General features: G+C 33.1%; 2 protein-coding genes across 3 annotated transcripts; both read right to left on the bottom strand.

The window, feature by feature from the left end:
• Positions 1-5,208: 5,208 nt before the first annotated feature.
• On the bottom strand, positions 5,209-11,108 carry LOC111407478 (protein CLP1 homolog). Of its 2 annotated transcripts, XR_002705115.1 has the most exons (11): positions 10,606-11,108; positions 10,151-10,219; positions 9,955-10,047; positions 8,741-8,982; positions 8,467-8,605; positions 8,305-8,361; positions 7,089-7,223; positions 6,255-6,490; positions 5,934-6,011; positions 5,635-5,679; positions 5,458-5,545 (listed from the first exon to the last, which is right to left on the bottom strand). XR_002705115.1 is itself a non-coding variant. In XM_023036975.1 (10 exons), exons 1-10 carry the CDS (start codon positions 10,816-10,818, stop codon positions 5,458-5,460), a joined length of 1,317 nt encoding a protein of 438 aa, XP_022892743.1. In that variant the 5' UTR covers positions 10,819-11,106; the 3' UTR covers positions 5,209-5,457. The 2 variants fall into 2 exon arrangements, 1 of the variants encoding a protein (XP_022892743.1); XM_023036975.1 differs by lacking the exon at positions 5,934-6,011 and having other exon boundaries at positions 5,209-5,545; positions 10,606-11,106.
• An 800-nt stretch (positions 11,109-11,908) lies between these two features.
• On the bottom strand, positions 11,909-15,166 carry LOC111408394 (zinc finger MYM-type protein 1-like). The gene is made up of 6 exons (XM_023038160.1): positions 15,141-15,166; positions 15,003-15,054; positions 14,390-14,462; positions 13,367-14,229; positions 12,537-13,247; positions 11,909-12,391 (listed from the first exon to the last, which is right to left on the bottom strand). Exons 1-6 carry the CDS (start codon positions 15,164-15,166, stop codon positions 11,909-11,911), a joined length of 2,208 nt encoding a protein of 735 aa, XP_022893928.1.
• Between the last annotated feature and the right edge of the window lie 499 nt (positions 15,167-15,665).

Below are 15,665 nucleotides of genomic sequence, written 5' to 3'. Positions count from 1 at the left end.
TTGAGGCAACTTTCCAGCAACTTCCGGCCACCAATACCATCAGATTTTGATACCTTTGGAAAGCCTACAATTTTCTCTTCAATTACCATGAAAAATATCCCCTAAACTCCAAAGGAGTCGGCCGGAATAAACCCACAAAGTTGGCTACCCGAAAAGGCGAAAATCATGGCAAATTTTCCAGTTTTTTGGGCGACTTTTACGGCAACTTTCTGGCAATTTCCGACCATCAATTTTGCCATATTTTGATACCGTTGGAAAGCCTACAATCTCCTCTTCAATTACCACCCAAAATTAGTCGGTTTGGTGGTCGGAATTCACAGGAAAATTGCCGCAAAAATCACCCAAAATGGAAGAGGACATTGTGGGCTTTTCAACGGTATCAAAATTTGGTGGTATCAGTGGTCGAAAATGATAGAAAAGTTGTCGCAAAAGTAGTCCAGAAAATTGGAAAAAAAAATTAAGTGAGCATTTCTAAAAGTTTTTAAACTTTAGTGATCATTTCTGAAAGTTTTTAGACTTCAGTGATCGTTTTGGCAAGTTTTTAAACTTCAATGACCATTTTTGAAAGCGCTCCAAAACTTAAGTGACCGTTACTGAAAGTTTTAAACTTCAATGATCATTTTGTAATTTTCTCTATAGTTCAGTGACCGTTTGTTAAATTAACCCTTTTTTTTTGTTTAGTCTAAACAAGTCAAATTTTTAAATGATGGGAAACAGTATATTTAAGATTTTCCTTTGATAAGTGCAACTTGCATATTGAAACTACAAATATAGACATGCCACGACACACTTTTTCATACATCACGATGTAATCTATTTTCAGACAAAACAGATAGGCCAACCAATAACACCATGTGACTGCTCTGATAATTAAAATTTATTTTACTATAAGGTAAGTAAATAATTTTTTTTAATTTTTTTATTACTAAAAACTTCTGAATTCATATTTTATTGTTATTCAATAGAAATATACTACACAAATAGGATTAGAGAATAGAGTCTTTAAACAGGGGGACAATTGTCAAATATCGATTGAATAGTTTGAAAAAAATAAGAAGCAGTAACCAACTGTGACCTGCAATTCCTACCCTAAACCTTATCACTTGTCCCTGTTTGACTAGCATGATTCTATCAAGTATGAATGTGTGCATCCACATATGGGTGAATTTATGAGTACAACTTGTATGTGAGAGGTTGATATACATATATATATATATACTAGTCTTGTGCCATGCAATGCATGACTTGAATTTTATAAAAGGAGATATTAGCATATTAAATAAGGAAACAAAGGAAGACTGCAAACAATAAAAAATTGATTCGATTAATTAAACGATTTAATTATATCAATTAGATATTCAACAATAAAAAAAATGATTCGATTAATTAAACGACTTACTTATATTGAATATAATATTATCAAATACATCATTAATATGTAAAATAATCACTTAGACTAAAATAATAATGTTTGAAAAAATACATTTGAATTATAGCAACAAGAAATTGAGCCAACAAATTTTTCATCTTAATTATTTTAACATCTAAAAAAAATTTATATATAAAAAAAATTCGATAATTTTTAGGAATTTTTTTCTTATTGTTATTTTTTCTTCTTGATAAATTAATTTTTAAAATAACCTAATACAATTTTTTGCATAAAAGAATGATTATTAAAAAGTTTTACGTTAAAACCAAAAAAAAAAAAAAAAAAATTTGACGTCAAACAAAAAAGAATTAAAAAGGAATAAAGAAATAATTTTTTTTAAAAAAATGCATTTTTAACACATACGTTTAATCTCCGTTTAACTATTTTCGATATTTATTTAGATCATTCGATATCTCTATGATATAGTTCTCAAAATGAGTTTCGAGAGAATGTAAAACATTTATCGATTCGATTATCGTACAATCGTCGACGAATTTTTAAAGTTAACTTGTTATCGAAAATTTCGAAATAGTAATAAAATAATTGATTTTTTTTAAGAAAAACGAACTATTCGTATTTTTTAACACATACGTTTAATATTCGTTTAACTACTTTTGATATCTATTTAAATCATTCGATATCTCTACGATATAGTTCTCAAAATGAGTTTCGAGAAAATGTAAAATATTTATCGATTCGACTATCGCACAATCGTCGATAAATTTTTAAAGTTAGCTTGTTATCGAAAATTTCGAAATATAGTTTGAACATACCTACTTTGACGTCCGATAACATTTGCTATGATTGACCGTTTCACGCACCGTGAACGACGTGCAATACTATGTCACGAGTACTTCAAAACGATATTAAGAATATAATATTTCGACTTCATTTGATATTCCGTAATGAGCTTGAAAATGAACACAAAAACATAAGAAAAAAAAAATATCTAAATTTTGAATTCAGGCACTCCGCACAGCGCGGAGTGCTTGAATTAATTTTACCCTTTTTTTTCTTACGGACTTATTTTTTTTCTAAATTTATTATTATTATTTTTTTAATTTCGCTATAAGTTTTGCTACAGTTATCGGAATTGAGCCCATGACCCCAATTCAGAAAGCTCTTTTCGACACGCACGTCATGGCCACCTAGCTTCGCTTGGTGGACATCGTTTTCGAGGTCAAATTTCGCCGTTTTCCCTTCCAAATTCCCAATTATAGTTTGACGTCAAATTTAAAAAATACGTATAACTCGTCATTTTTTTGTAACGCAACATCTATAAAAAATATATTGTCTATATTTTATCGAACTCGTTTCGAGAACTATATTATGGACTCATCGAATTGATCTAAATGAATATCGAAAATAGTTAAAGTTACATCAAACGCGTTTCTTAAAAAGTTTACAAAAAAAAAATATTAATAGTACAATTAAAAAAAATTAAAATTAAAAAAAAAACTTGTCTGTGAAACGAATTATTTCGTATTTTTTAACACATACGTTTAATATCCGTTTAACTACTTTTGATATCTATTTAAATCATTCGATATCTCTACGATATAGTTCTCAAAATGAGTTTCGAGAAAATGTAAAATATTTATCGATTCGATTATCGCACAGTCGTCGATAAATTTTTACAGTTAGCTCATTATCGAAAATTTCGAAATATAGTTTGAACATACCTACTTTGACGTCCGATAACATTTGCTATAATTGACCGTTTCACGCACCGTGAACGACGTGCAATACTATGTCACGAATACTTCAAAACGATATTAAGAATATAATATTTCGACTTCATTTGATATTCCGTAATGAGCCTGAAAATGAACACAAAAACATAAGTAAAAAAAAATTAAAAATTTGAATTCAGGCACTCCGCACAGCGCGGAGTGCTCACTGGCAGGCACTCCGCGCAGCGCGGAGTGTCTAATTTTACTCTTTTTTTTCTTATTTTTTTTTCTTACGGACTTATTTTTTTCTAAATTTATTATTATTTTTTTTTTAATTTCGCTATAAGTTTTGCTACAGTTATCGGAATTGAACCCATGACCCCAATTCAGAAAGCTCTTTTCGACACGCACGTCATGGCCACCTAGCTTCGCTTGGTGGACATCGTTTTCGAGGTCAAATTTCGCCGTTTTCCCTTCCAAATTCCCAATTATAGTTTGACGTCAAATTTAAAAAATACGTATAACTCGTCATTTTTTTGTAACGCAACATCTATAAAAAATATATTGTCTATATTTTATCGAACTCGTTTTGAGAACTACATTATGGACTCATCGAATTGATCTAAATGAATATCGAAAATAGTTAAAGTTACATCAAACGCATTTCTTAAAAAGTTTACAAAAAAAATATATTAATAGTATAATTAAAAAAATTAAAATTAAAATTAAAAAAAAAACTTGTCTGTGCAAAGTCAACAACTGTGGGTACAAGTGACCATTAAGCCCTCAATGTATTAATTAGTGTAAGGTGAGATTTTCAAGGGTAAAGTGGGAAAACAATGTAAAGGAGGAGAAAAAAAAAAGGACAAACAACTGTAGCAAAATCGGATAAATTGGATTCAAGTGTGAAAACGACTGTGACATAAATGAATAGTAACAAAAACCTCTCTTTTAAGAGAGTAAAGATATATATGCACTTCTGTGTTCAAATATATGTTAGTTTTGAGTAGGAATGGAACAAAATTTGATCGATCCAAGACTCGTGGAGCCCCAACCCAAATGAACGGGAATTCCTCACCCTTGGCAAAGTGGGTTCGAGGCAAGAAACCTTGCCTTGTTGGGTTCGGCGAGGGGATGGGTATTGGATGGCCCTTCACTCTCTTTCCTGTTTAGTATTATTTAAAAAGAATATTTGAATTTTAAAGGGGGGTGGAGGGAGGGGGAACACAACATATACATATAGCTCTTGTTTGATTGAAATTTAAATCGGATTTTTAGCAAATTTTAATAAAAGATAGTGACATGTATGATTGAAAAGTTGTGAAATCTATAAAATATGGAGAAAATCTTCAGTATGGTGGTGGTGCGACCGCCCAAGGGACGGCCACCCACCGAGGTAGATCTTCGGCACGTGGTGTAACCACCCTACTGAAGATTTTCTCTGAAATATATAGTGAAAATTAATTATTGACTTTGATATCGATAAAAATCTAAATTATAATTTCTTTTATCAAATATGGTAATAATATTAAACGGGACTAATGAGCTGCCTACCCCAAACCCGTTCCATTCTCCTCCTAGTTTTGTGATAAGGCAATAAATAAACTCAGTACAAAGATGGCATACATATCCTCTATCATGACAAACTCAATATTTGTCCCAATTAATTAAACTTAGTCACATGAATATTTTAAAGGAGGCTAGATTAGCCGAAAGCTGGTTATTGGTTCTTTTCAACATTTGCATCTAAAGCCAACATATTCTTGCACAAATGGTCATTTTCGTCACATTTCGTTCAATTTTTCCGTTAGATCCACCCAACACATTTAAGAAAGATAATTTGGACGATCTACTATAGGGTGAATGTCGACGTCGAAGGGACATTGAGACATTTAAGGTCTACTTGCGCAAAACACTAACAAGAATTCTCAAATTTCTCTCAATTTCGTTGATGAGGTGAGAAACCTAGTCCTATATACCTATTTTATCTTTATTATACGACTCGAACTAAGAAATCTGAAATATTATAAATTCTACCCATTCTTACAGGGTTTTATCTTATTTCGAATGTAATGAGTGATGAAGGTTTTATACTGCACTTACAGGGGACGAAAGATTAAGATTTTACCACAACCAAAAACACCAAAGATCAAATATTTTCGTACAAATGACAGGCAAAAATTTGTACAGATAACATAATTGCAAAAACTACCGCTTCAATAATATTTCCAGAAACTTTAAAAGAGACCTAATTTGTCTAAACAACGGCCAACAGGATTACACGATAAGCAATGTGCTCCAGTATACACATGCATTATAAGAACTAAAAGAGCTTGCAAATGGCTTCAATGTACATCAAGGTTCATACCATATCAGGCTTCCCTGAATCAGGTATTTCCCGGGAAGGCTTCCAGCAGATGGTGCAAGGTATGTGATTTTCTTGCTGAGCATGGCACATAAGAGTAAAGATTAATAACATTAGCAGCTCACGTACGAAAATTGTTTCACTAATAGAAGTGTTAAAATTTGAACCTTTCAAAGTCAATGTCAGTGATCCAGATGAACCCGGCAACATTACTGGCAAAAAAAAAGGAAAATCGTTACAGAGAATTATTCGACAAAACATTGACTCCTCTATTTTGTAATAGGCAGGAAAATTATGTAAATAATGCCTATAATCAAATAATTAATTTCCGCACAAAAAAAGCAGTTTTGAATTTGTTGGCATTAAGAGAGCATTTCCTTTTGGTTTATCTAAGCAACAAGTATTGGATATGAGCTCAAAGTAGTTCCCAGTAATAAGAGGAAGGATAAATGGGAAAAAACTATACCCATCTGTGATGATTGAATCCAGTCTTCAGCATGCCCCCTCACATATGGACTGAATTCAAGTTTTAGTCTTCAAAGTTCTACCGCCACCATTTATGAAATTTTTGCACAAGTGAGGCCTTTGGTGAAAAAATAAATCCAACTTGCACATTGGAAGGCATGTTGAAGACTAATCTAGATATATAAATCGGCCCCATCTTTAACAACTTGAGCTTTTAGACAAGGTGGTTTAACAAAAAGGCTAATGTGTTGTTGTCACCAAGCTGATAGAAAACAAGCTCGTATTTGCCCATTTAAAAAGGAAACTGGGAAACTGACAATACCTTGAAATAATTTCATCTGGTTCTTTGGCAAATGAGACAGCTAGGACTGAATGGAGCAAGTCTCGGTTAATATTAACAGGGATCAATCTTGTAGGGTCTGCAGCCGGCTCTGCACCAATTGGCAGAGCTGAACGTGGGGCTTGTGGTCCTCCGCCTATTCGGTAAATGCATAAGTCACTGAAATTTGCAACATTAGAATGTGGAGAGAGATCATTCGAAAGGCCATAAAAATATTCCTGCAATGAAAACCAAACAAAAGGCATTTCTTTATGTGTCAAAGGAATAAGAAAACATATGTTTAAAGGTCGCGTACTTTTGAGAAAAGGCATTACAATAATGGAATTAAGGACATGATTGGGTGGGGATTATAAGATGTTTTTTTTTTTCTCTCCATCTCATAAATAGCCATTTATCCCCATGTGCTACTACTTTGGCCACATGATTTTAATTTTATAATTAAATCTTAATTTCGAATTTCCGAAGGAAACAAACTTGTGCTACTAATATATGAAAATCTGAAAAGAGCATGTATGGCTTAACTTAACATTTTATTCTTTGATTTTACTTAGAAGTATGTAAGTAAGTTTTAATACAAGTAATGCTTTTTATTAATTAAAAATAGGAATACGTAAGTTACTAATTATGACGATAACAATAACATGCTAACATAAGAGTTACTTTTAAATAACTCATCTTTTGTCTCCAAAAAAAAGTTGATGTGGAAAAAGTATCATATCAACATGTCCGAGTCAAACAGTTAGATTTTACTTATTTGCAAGCTTATCCAAACATGCACCGTCGTGATTCCATGAAATCTACAAGTGTTTGCATTACCCGTATTCTATGGGACCTGGCCTTCTGACGGAATTTTGCATTTCTCGACACAACACCACCAGACTTTTGAAGTTTCACTACATCCACATTAGGCTTGTTTTTCAAAACATCTTTTAGCATGCTGCAAAGCTTTTCCTGCACAATGTCCATGCATATAAAGATGGAAAGAAGATCGACATTTTACTCTTAAAGAGGTACCCAGATGCAAATAATTTATGATGAATAGATTTTCAATCTCGACTGATATTAGAAGGATGACCGTGAATCACCTTAAAATGGCGATATAAGGTGGAAGAAAGCCAGGTTCCTCCGATTTGCAGGAAGAGAGGGAGAGTTCCACAGTTTCATGACTATCCTCTTAATTTCAGCTCAAAAGTTAAGCCTCCATTTGGGAAGAATTTATAACGGTAATTTATAAATAAATAGAAATGACTCGTGGATAAGTAGACTGTATTTGTAGGTCTATAGGAATCTGTGGTTGAAAATGAAGTTTGATAATTTATAAATTTTGCCAAATGGAGGCTAATTAAAAGGTCAAGTTCAAAAAAACTGTAACTTTCTTCATTTCCTCTATAAAGTTTTCCAAGGAAATCAGCTTGTACAAACCAGAAGTAGAAGGATTTCCACTTTTCAAAACTATCAGGCTAGGGTTGGGATTGTAAATTGTCAAGAAAAGATGTGAAAGCAGTAGCAGCTTTTACATCTTTAAATGTTGAGTTCCCTGCGAGGGACTGAATCGTGGGATGGATGGAGAACTGTTTATTACTGAATGACGCAGAGAGAATTTAGTTATAAGGCCATATTAAAATAATCTATGAATTAACAAAAATAGCAGAAACTTGCATATCAACAGTGAAAGTTATCAGAGATATAAAGCAAATGGGAAAATCAAAATGCGTTCTCTTGGGGAGAATATATTCACCATAAATCATGTTCCTACTTCATTACACTAAGCAGCATAAATGATCTTGGTCCATCATTTTTTTTCCCCTAAAGGGGTGGGGGGTGGAAACATAAGGGCTTATCGCAGTTACAACAATCTAACATTCTAGGGGTCCTCCAAGGTGTGTCGTTAGTTTTAAACAGTAAAAGCTGAAAATATATAATAATTCCAACATATCAAACAAAGAAAAAATCCAATATGATGACATTGGTATCATCATATTATTTGATGAACATATAGGATTCCATTTCATACCGAGAAAAAAGACCATACCTGGCCCAGAACAAGAACGACAGTTGCATTAAATGTATCAATTGCATGGAGCAGCAACTGCCAAAAATGAGGATAAAATATTAAAAAACATATTTTATGATTTTACACCATATTTAATTCATCAAAAAAGTTTGCAGTGATAAAAAATAAGAAGTCGAGTACCTCGTAACCAGTGCTTTCTATCCATCCCATGGTATTTATAACCATGCCTGCAGCTCGAGATTCGGCATTTCCGGCAAACTGTCTCTCCAAAATTTGAGCAAGCTCCTTCACAAGTACCTTGTATAGATCAACATTAACACTGAAAACACCAAATTCGAAAAAGAAGGTATAGAAATCAGCAATTTTGTGACTATTGCCAAGCATAATGAAGTATGTAATAAAAGAGCAAAGGTAATCTTTAATAAAAAACCAATAAAAATTGTTTGTCAATTACCTAGGAGTCGTGTGCCCATGGAAGTAAACTAGAGGCATATCAAGAGGTATTCCTTCCACTGGATCAATGGGCAGTTCAATCGGAGTTGCAGCAATGCAACCAGGAATTGTTATAGATCCTTGACCAATGTCTAAATCTACAAAAGTAGGTTTCCATCCCTGTTTAGCTGCCCAACTAAGAAGCATCCTCGCCAAAGTACTCTTTCCAGAATCCGTAGGTCCCACAACAATAACCCGAGGACCCTGGATAAATAGACTGGAATAAATACTTGCTTTCCAGACCCCAGTGCGCATCAGTTTTAACGTATGCATGGTATTGAACTTAGCAGAAAAACTTGGGCAATAAGAATAATTGATCATAAAAGAGACAAATTATAGAAAAATATGAACTTTATTAGAATGCAAAGCTGCGGAACATCATGCTAGATGGCTCTTTACAGCATCAGTAAACAAATGGCACTTAAGAGCACTGCTTCTGAGAGTACTGCCCTCATTTTGTTGAGATATTAATATAATATGAAAATGCACATCTGGAAATTGTGTTTCAAGCACAAAAGAATGCATATGGAATGGGGAAGGATCATATCACATACTCTGGTGATACACACACAGAGGGGGAGGAATCAGGTGCCCCTAATTTTCTCATGTAATTTCCCCTTATCTTTAAGTAAGAAAACAATCAATCAATCAATCAATCAGATAATGGAAACTAATCTCAAGGGGTAATATCAAGTAACGGCATAGTATGAAAATTTTTGTGATGGGTATTGCTTGTTTGGCATTGTTTATATAATGTAACCTACTTTTATCTACACATTTCCTTTCCTAGGACCCACAAGTACTACCTATTTATCCACTACTCATTTCTATATCTTTGTAAACCATTCCCACCAATCTATAAATGTTTGAAATAGGCACCAAAAAGAGCTAATTCTCCCAGTTATATTAACATAAGCTTAGTTGAAAGTTTTACTTATCAATATTCAAGAAAATACTTGTAATCCAACTAAGATCAATATGTTTTCGACAGTTTCATTTAATGGATGAGCTCCCATGTTAATTAAAAAGATAGGTAAAAGTACAGGGATTGAAATAGACAAAAGAAAATTTGTAATTGAACTGTCCTAAAAGATGAAATACTGATAATAAATCAAAATGAGCTTGACATGTCATTCATTTATGTTTCTAATATGTTTATAGATGAGCTGACAGTACCTGAGAAGCATCTGAATCGCCGGGTGAAGCTTTGGCACGGTTTCTTCGAGCATCCAGTACAGCATGAACATTCACATAACTGATCATGGGTGTCTAGAGGTCAAGAAAGCAAACATACTTATAATTACTCAAGAATATTAGCAGGTGGGGGTGCGTGTGAGAGAGCTGCTAGAGAGACAAACTGGGTAAATCATACCTCATCTGCTGTATAATCAGTTTCAGTTGTACCATCCACTTCAATTGTGGCACCGTACCATGTAAAAACCTGATTTCAATTTCGAATTAGAGCAAACACATCTAAACATTTGCCAGTTGAGTGTATAACAATTTCTACATCGATAACCCTGCATACCCATAGATTGTCATATATGTTTGGCTAAGCTTAATAAGTTCACTTGTAATTAAGTTTTACAACAATAGTTTTTTTTTCCTTGTTCAATGTTAGAAATACCCAAGTTAATGTTTGAGTATAAATTAAAAGTAACCTTTCGAAAAAAGTTTAGCAGACTCGATAACATGTTTGGAGACCAAAAAAACTTTAGACTTATAAGATATATATATTTACAATTTGGGATTCTTTCACCTTAACAACACTAAACAAAACAAAATCATATGAATTCGAAGGAAAATGATGAGTATATGTGTGTATACAGCGAATTTAAGCCTGGGAGGAAAAGTTAGCCATATCTCTGGCGGTATTTCGGTTCCGTATATCTCGGCAGAGCCGATGAGGAGACGGAGGCGGAGTGGCGCATCAGGACTGACTTCAACTCTGAATTCGCATTCCTTTTCAAGCTTCACTTGTCTTATTGTTGCCGGGCCACTCGCAGCAGTTGAACCTACGGCTGGGCCTCCATAAGACATGGTAAAGATTGTTCTTTTGTTGAACAAGAAGTTTTCGTAAATGCAGTGAAGATTATAATAAGCAAATCGAGTTTTCTGGGGAGAGATCCGGTGACCCCAAAGGCTGAATAGTGGGCGAATAAGTGGCAAGGGGAAAGGGTGGCTGGACGGTGGGGAAGAGGAAGAGAGAGGCCGTGTACGGTGGCGTGGAGTGGGTGGACGGTTTCTATCCTTTGTTTTTCCAAGGAACCCCAATTCAAAATTAAACCGGTCAGCTCCCGTTTCCGGACCGTCCGGTTCGAGGTTTAACAGATAATTGGCCTAGTTTACAGACTTGCGATTCTTAATAGAAGTCTCGACGTGTCATGCTGCTTGTACATATTCTTTTTGTCATATTGGTGTCAGATTTATACTTGATAATTTGTAATTGAATGGTTGAAAAATATTTTTAACACAACTATCAATAAAATTCTGTCAAATATGAATTTGGCGTCATTCTGATAAAATGAATTTGAACATGTAGTATATCTCAGTCTCGATCGATTTTTCATTATCAATAGTCCCGATTTTCCCAGTTGAGTCCATGAGTAATGTTCTATTTTCATAACATTGGCTCCCAATACATAAAATGAATTTTCTTTTGACAAGATTGTATTTAGTACTTGTTTGGTTCCATTATTTTTAAAGTACATTTTTCTTTTTCTTATTTTTCAACAATATATTTTTTAATAAAATAATATTACGCATAAACTAAAATTTTTTCCTTATTTTCTAATCACGCACTCTCCATCAAAATACTATTTTAAAATGCATTTTATTACTCTTATTGAGAGGGGGGGGGGGGTGCTAAGTTTTAATTTAAACAAATTAAAAAAATTAAAGGAAAATGATAGCTTGGGAAGATTGATGTGCACTGGATGTAGGGCCGACCCTGAGAATTTAGAGGCTCTAGGCCGTTTAATTATTATGGGGCCCCTCAACACAAAATTTATTTTACAAGTCTAACAATATGTAAATATTCGAATAATTAACACTTTTATATTAGAAAGAAAACTTCATACAATTCGAAAGATAGAATAACAAAATAAAACTTCTTTCACAACCCGTAAGATTAGGCTAGCATAAGATTTAACCTTCTCACATTTTGAGATATAAAATTAGTAATCAAACTACTAACATCAAGTTTGTCCAACATATTTTTTTCAATAGAAATCATAGCTAATACATTCAATCGCTCTTGTGACATGGATGATCGAATATAAGATTTAATCAACTTCAACTTTGAAAAACTTCTTTCGGCAGAGGCAACTGTGACAGGAATAGTCAATGATACTCTATAAGCAATCCAGGCATTTGCATAACAACAATTCATTTTCTTAATGTAATCCAATACATCAATTGCTCCAAAAATGTTTGCAGATATCGCTTCCCTTAAAACTTTCAACTCAAAAAATAATTCTATTCCATCAATATCAGAAATCGTATTATGCTTCAAGTAATTTTCAAGTTTAATGCAAGAACACTTCAAAACATCATCATCAATAGACTTAAGTCTTTTCAAATCAAACAAAAATCCAAAAATATCATCATATTTCTAAAATTGCTCAAATTTATTCTGAAGTGATGATAGAGCTTGATCCACTATATATATGAAATAATTGATCTTAAAAGATTCTTCAGCTGTTTGTGTTATTTCTTCAAAAGAAATCTCATCAAACTGTTTTTTTTCTATGTATAACCCGTTTTTCACGAAATATCGGTTCAATTTCTAATTCACTTGCAATCTCTTTAGCATCAACCATGGCCGATTCAAAACCAGATTCTCTATAACTTTTGAAAAATGAATTGAGGCCTTTTAAATGGTCTATAACAACATCAATATGCATGTCTTCTGCTTGCAATTGTTTGCTTACTCTGTTAACATTATTCAACACTTCATACCAAATAATCATTCCAAGTAAGAATTCAAAATTGTCAATTTCATATGTTGCCAAACACTCCGCCTCACTTTTTGTCTTAGGATCATCAACATTTGCTAATTGAAGTAACGCTTTTTTTATCTGCAGAGCTTGAAATCTTATCGCTCTAACACTTTCAATATGGCTTTCCCAACGAGTTTGTGACAAAGGCTTAATGGTAAGACTAGTTACATTCTCTTTGAAAACTTTCCATCGTTTAGTAGATGAAGAAAATAGAGTATATATACGTTGCACCACCCCAAAGAAAGATTTAGCTTTTGAACAACAAGTGGACATATCAAAAAGTGCAAGATTAAGACTATGACATCCATAAGGAATGTAGAATGCTCTAGGATTTAGTTGTAATAGTCTACTTTGAACTCCTTTATGTTGTCCTTTCATGTTAGCACCATTATCATAGCCTTGACCCCTGACATTATCAATATCAAGTTCTAGATTATTCAAAGCATCCACCAATTCCTCAAAAAGCCCCTTACATGATGTATCATCAACTAATAAAAACCCTAAAAAGAATTCTTCAACCTTCACTGGACTTGTCGAAATATCTACACACCTCAATATCATTGACATTTGTTCTTCGTGACTTGTACTGGAGTGCAATCAAGTATAGCAGAAAAGTATTTAGAAATTTTGAGTTTCTCAATGATTATTTTTTTTATCTCGCCCGCTAGCATAAGTATCAACTCATTCTGAATTTTGTGTCCTAGATAATGATAATGAATCTCTTTACTTTTTATTCGACGAATATGCTCTTGCATTACGGGGTTGAACTCAGCAATCATTTGAATTATGCTTAAAAAGATACCATTATTTTCTTGATATATCTTCTCATTGTCCCCACGAAATGCTAAATTATTCTCAGCAAGAGTTTTCACCACAGATATTATTCTCAATAATACTCGTCTCCAATGTTCTCTATCTCTATTGATTTGTTCTTGCACACTTTTGTCAATTGTCTTAGTCTTTTCAAATCTTAATTTCATTTCTATCCATTTATTCATGTTATTGATGTGGTCACAACTTGCTTCATGAATTTTAAGTTTTTCACCAACATTTTTCCAATCATTTACTCCATCATGTGCCAATTGGGTTCTGATCCCATCATTCTTAAATAGCTTACAACAAAAGCAAAATACTTTATCCAAACTTTTTGAATATATCAACCATTTTCTATCATATTTCTCTCCATTAGGTAATCGTCGAACGTAATGTGTGGATGAGAAGTGTCGATTTGCTCCATCTTTCGGAAAAGTCAGATCATTTTCTCTTACAGGACCTTTCATTACAATTAAATCTCTTAAATTTGTATTCATATTTTCCCAATTTGCTCGGTCAACAAGGTCAACAGAAAATAGTTCATTAGCTTTGTCAGTAGATACCTCTTCATTCATCACACAATGTCCTTCTTCAATTGTATTATTGTTGTCATTCTCATTTAACACTTCTTCAGCAGCTATGTCATCGTTGTGTGTTCGTTTACTACTACCAAAAAACTTATCAAGTGCTCCCTCTTGAGATTTAATCAACTTTTCAATCTTTTCCTTCTTTTTCTTTTGGCACATCTAGATTCAAATTTTCTCGTAGACATAATAACAAGTAAAGAGCGATAAAACCTGATTGATGAGTCTCAAAATGAAAGGATTCAGAAATTGGCGGTCGCAGTGATGATTGAAGTAGACAATGCGGCTGTAAGATGATATGGAACATAATTAGAGCACTTTTATTCAAAAAAATATGGAACATAATTAGAGCAATTTTATCCAAATTAAATTCAAAGAAAAAAGACATAAGATGGTAAGAAAATGAACTAAATAACATAATTATAGCTTCTCCATTTTTGTTAAATTCTACCTGCAATTTATGTTTAGTAGTGAGCATAGCTTGTACACTTCGTTTTTTGCTAGATAGAAGGAAGTAACAAAATAAGTTTTAGGGACATGATAAAAGGCATACATTATCTCATATCAAAACCATATAATAGGAATTATAAAAATAGAACACATTCCCAAGACTCATTCCCATGAAATACCTTACGGTTGCTTTTTATGAAATTATTTAAGGATTATGTAATTCTTGCATCAGTTTGCCCTCTGAATTTCCCAACATGAGCCAGTTTACTTGTCTTTTTAATAATTTCTCCTTTTTTAAGTTGATATTTTTGTATTCCTAATATTTTCATTTAGAAGCAACAAGCCCCAAAATGAAAACACTACAAATCTTACGTACCAGGAGTGCACTAAATTGTATACGCCTCAAATTATTATCAAGAGTCAATGTCCTATGAAGTGCACAAAAAATGATTATTAGAGTTCTTTTTTCTATTCTAAGTTCTGATTCTGAATATTAGAAACTATGTATTTCAACCTTGCATTTTTACCAGGTTTCTCCATTTCTGTACCGCTTCATTTGTCCAAAATTTTAGTAGTTTTTACAACCAGAAATCTCATCTCAATTATAGTCTTTTAATTCAATAATTCTCTTTCTTTATATCTTTACTTTCTGGAAGAACCGAGCAGAATATCAATACAATGGTGAACACCAAAGCCCAATCGAAGAAGCCGCAAAACGCAGAATAGACTTCAAAATATTTAATGGCAATACTGTTTCTTCTTCCCATTAGTATCTGTAAACATCCCAAAATAGAACTTTCCGGCTATTTCACGGGTCGGTAACTATAGAACTAAACAAAACTTCATCAATACAAAATAAATGTCTCTCAACTAATCTTATGACGGCGGAAAAACTAAACCCATTCCTCAAAAATTTATAAACAAATCAATTCAAAAAATAAAACAATACGAGACAAAAGTTAATTTATTAGTTCAGAGACATAAACGAGCATGTTGATAAATAAAAAGGGATGACCTCTTGCCGGAGACAGGTCTTCGT

This window comes from Olea europaea, chromosome 13 (genome assembly GCF_002742605.1).
Source record: "Olea europaea var. sylvestris chromosome 13, O_europaea_v1, whole genome shotgun sequence".
In the NCBI taxonomy this organism is placed as follows: Eukaryota; Viridiplantae; Streptophyta; class Magnoliopsida; order Lamiales; family Oleaceae; genus Olea; species Olea europaea.
Note: the sequence above shows the minus strand (reverse complement) of the source record. Positions and strands in the feature narration are given on the sequence as shown.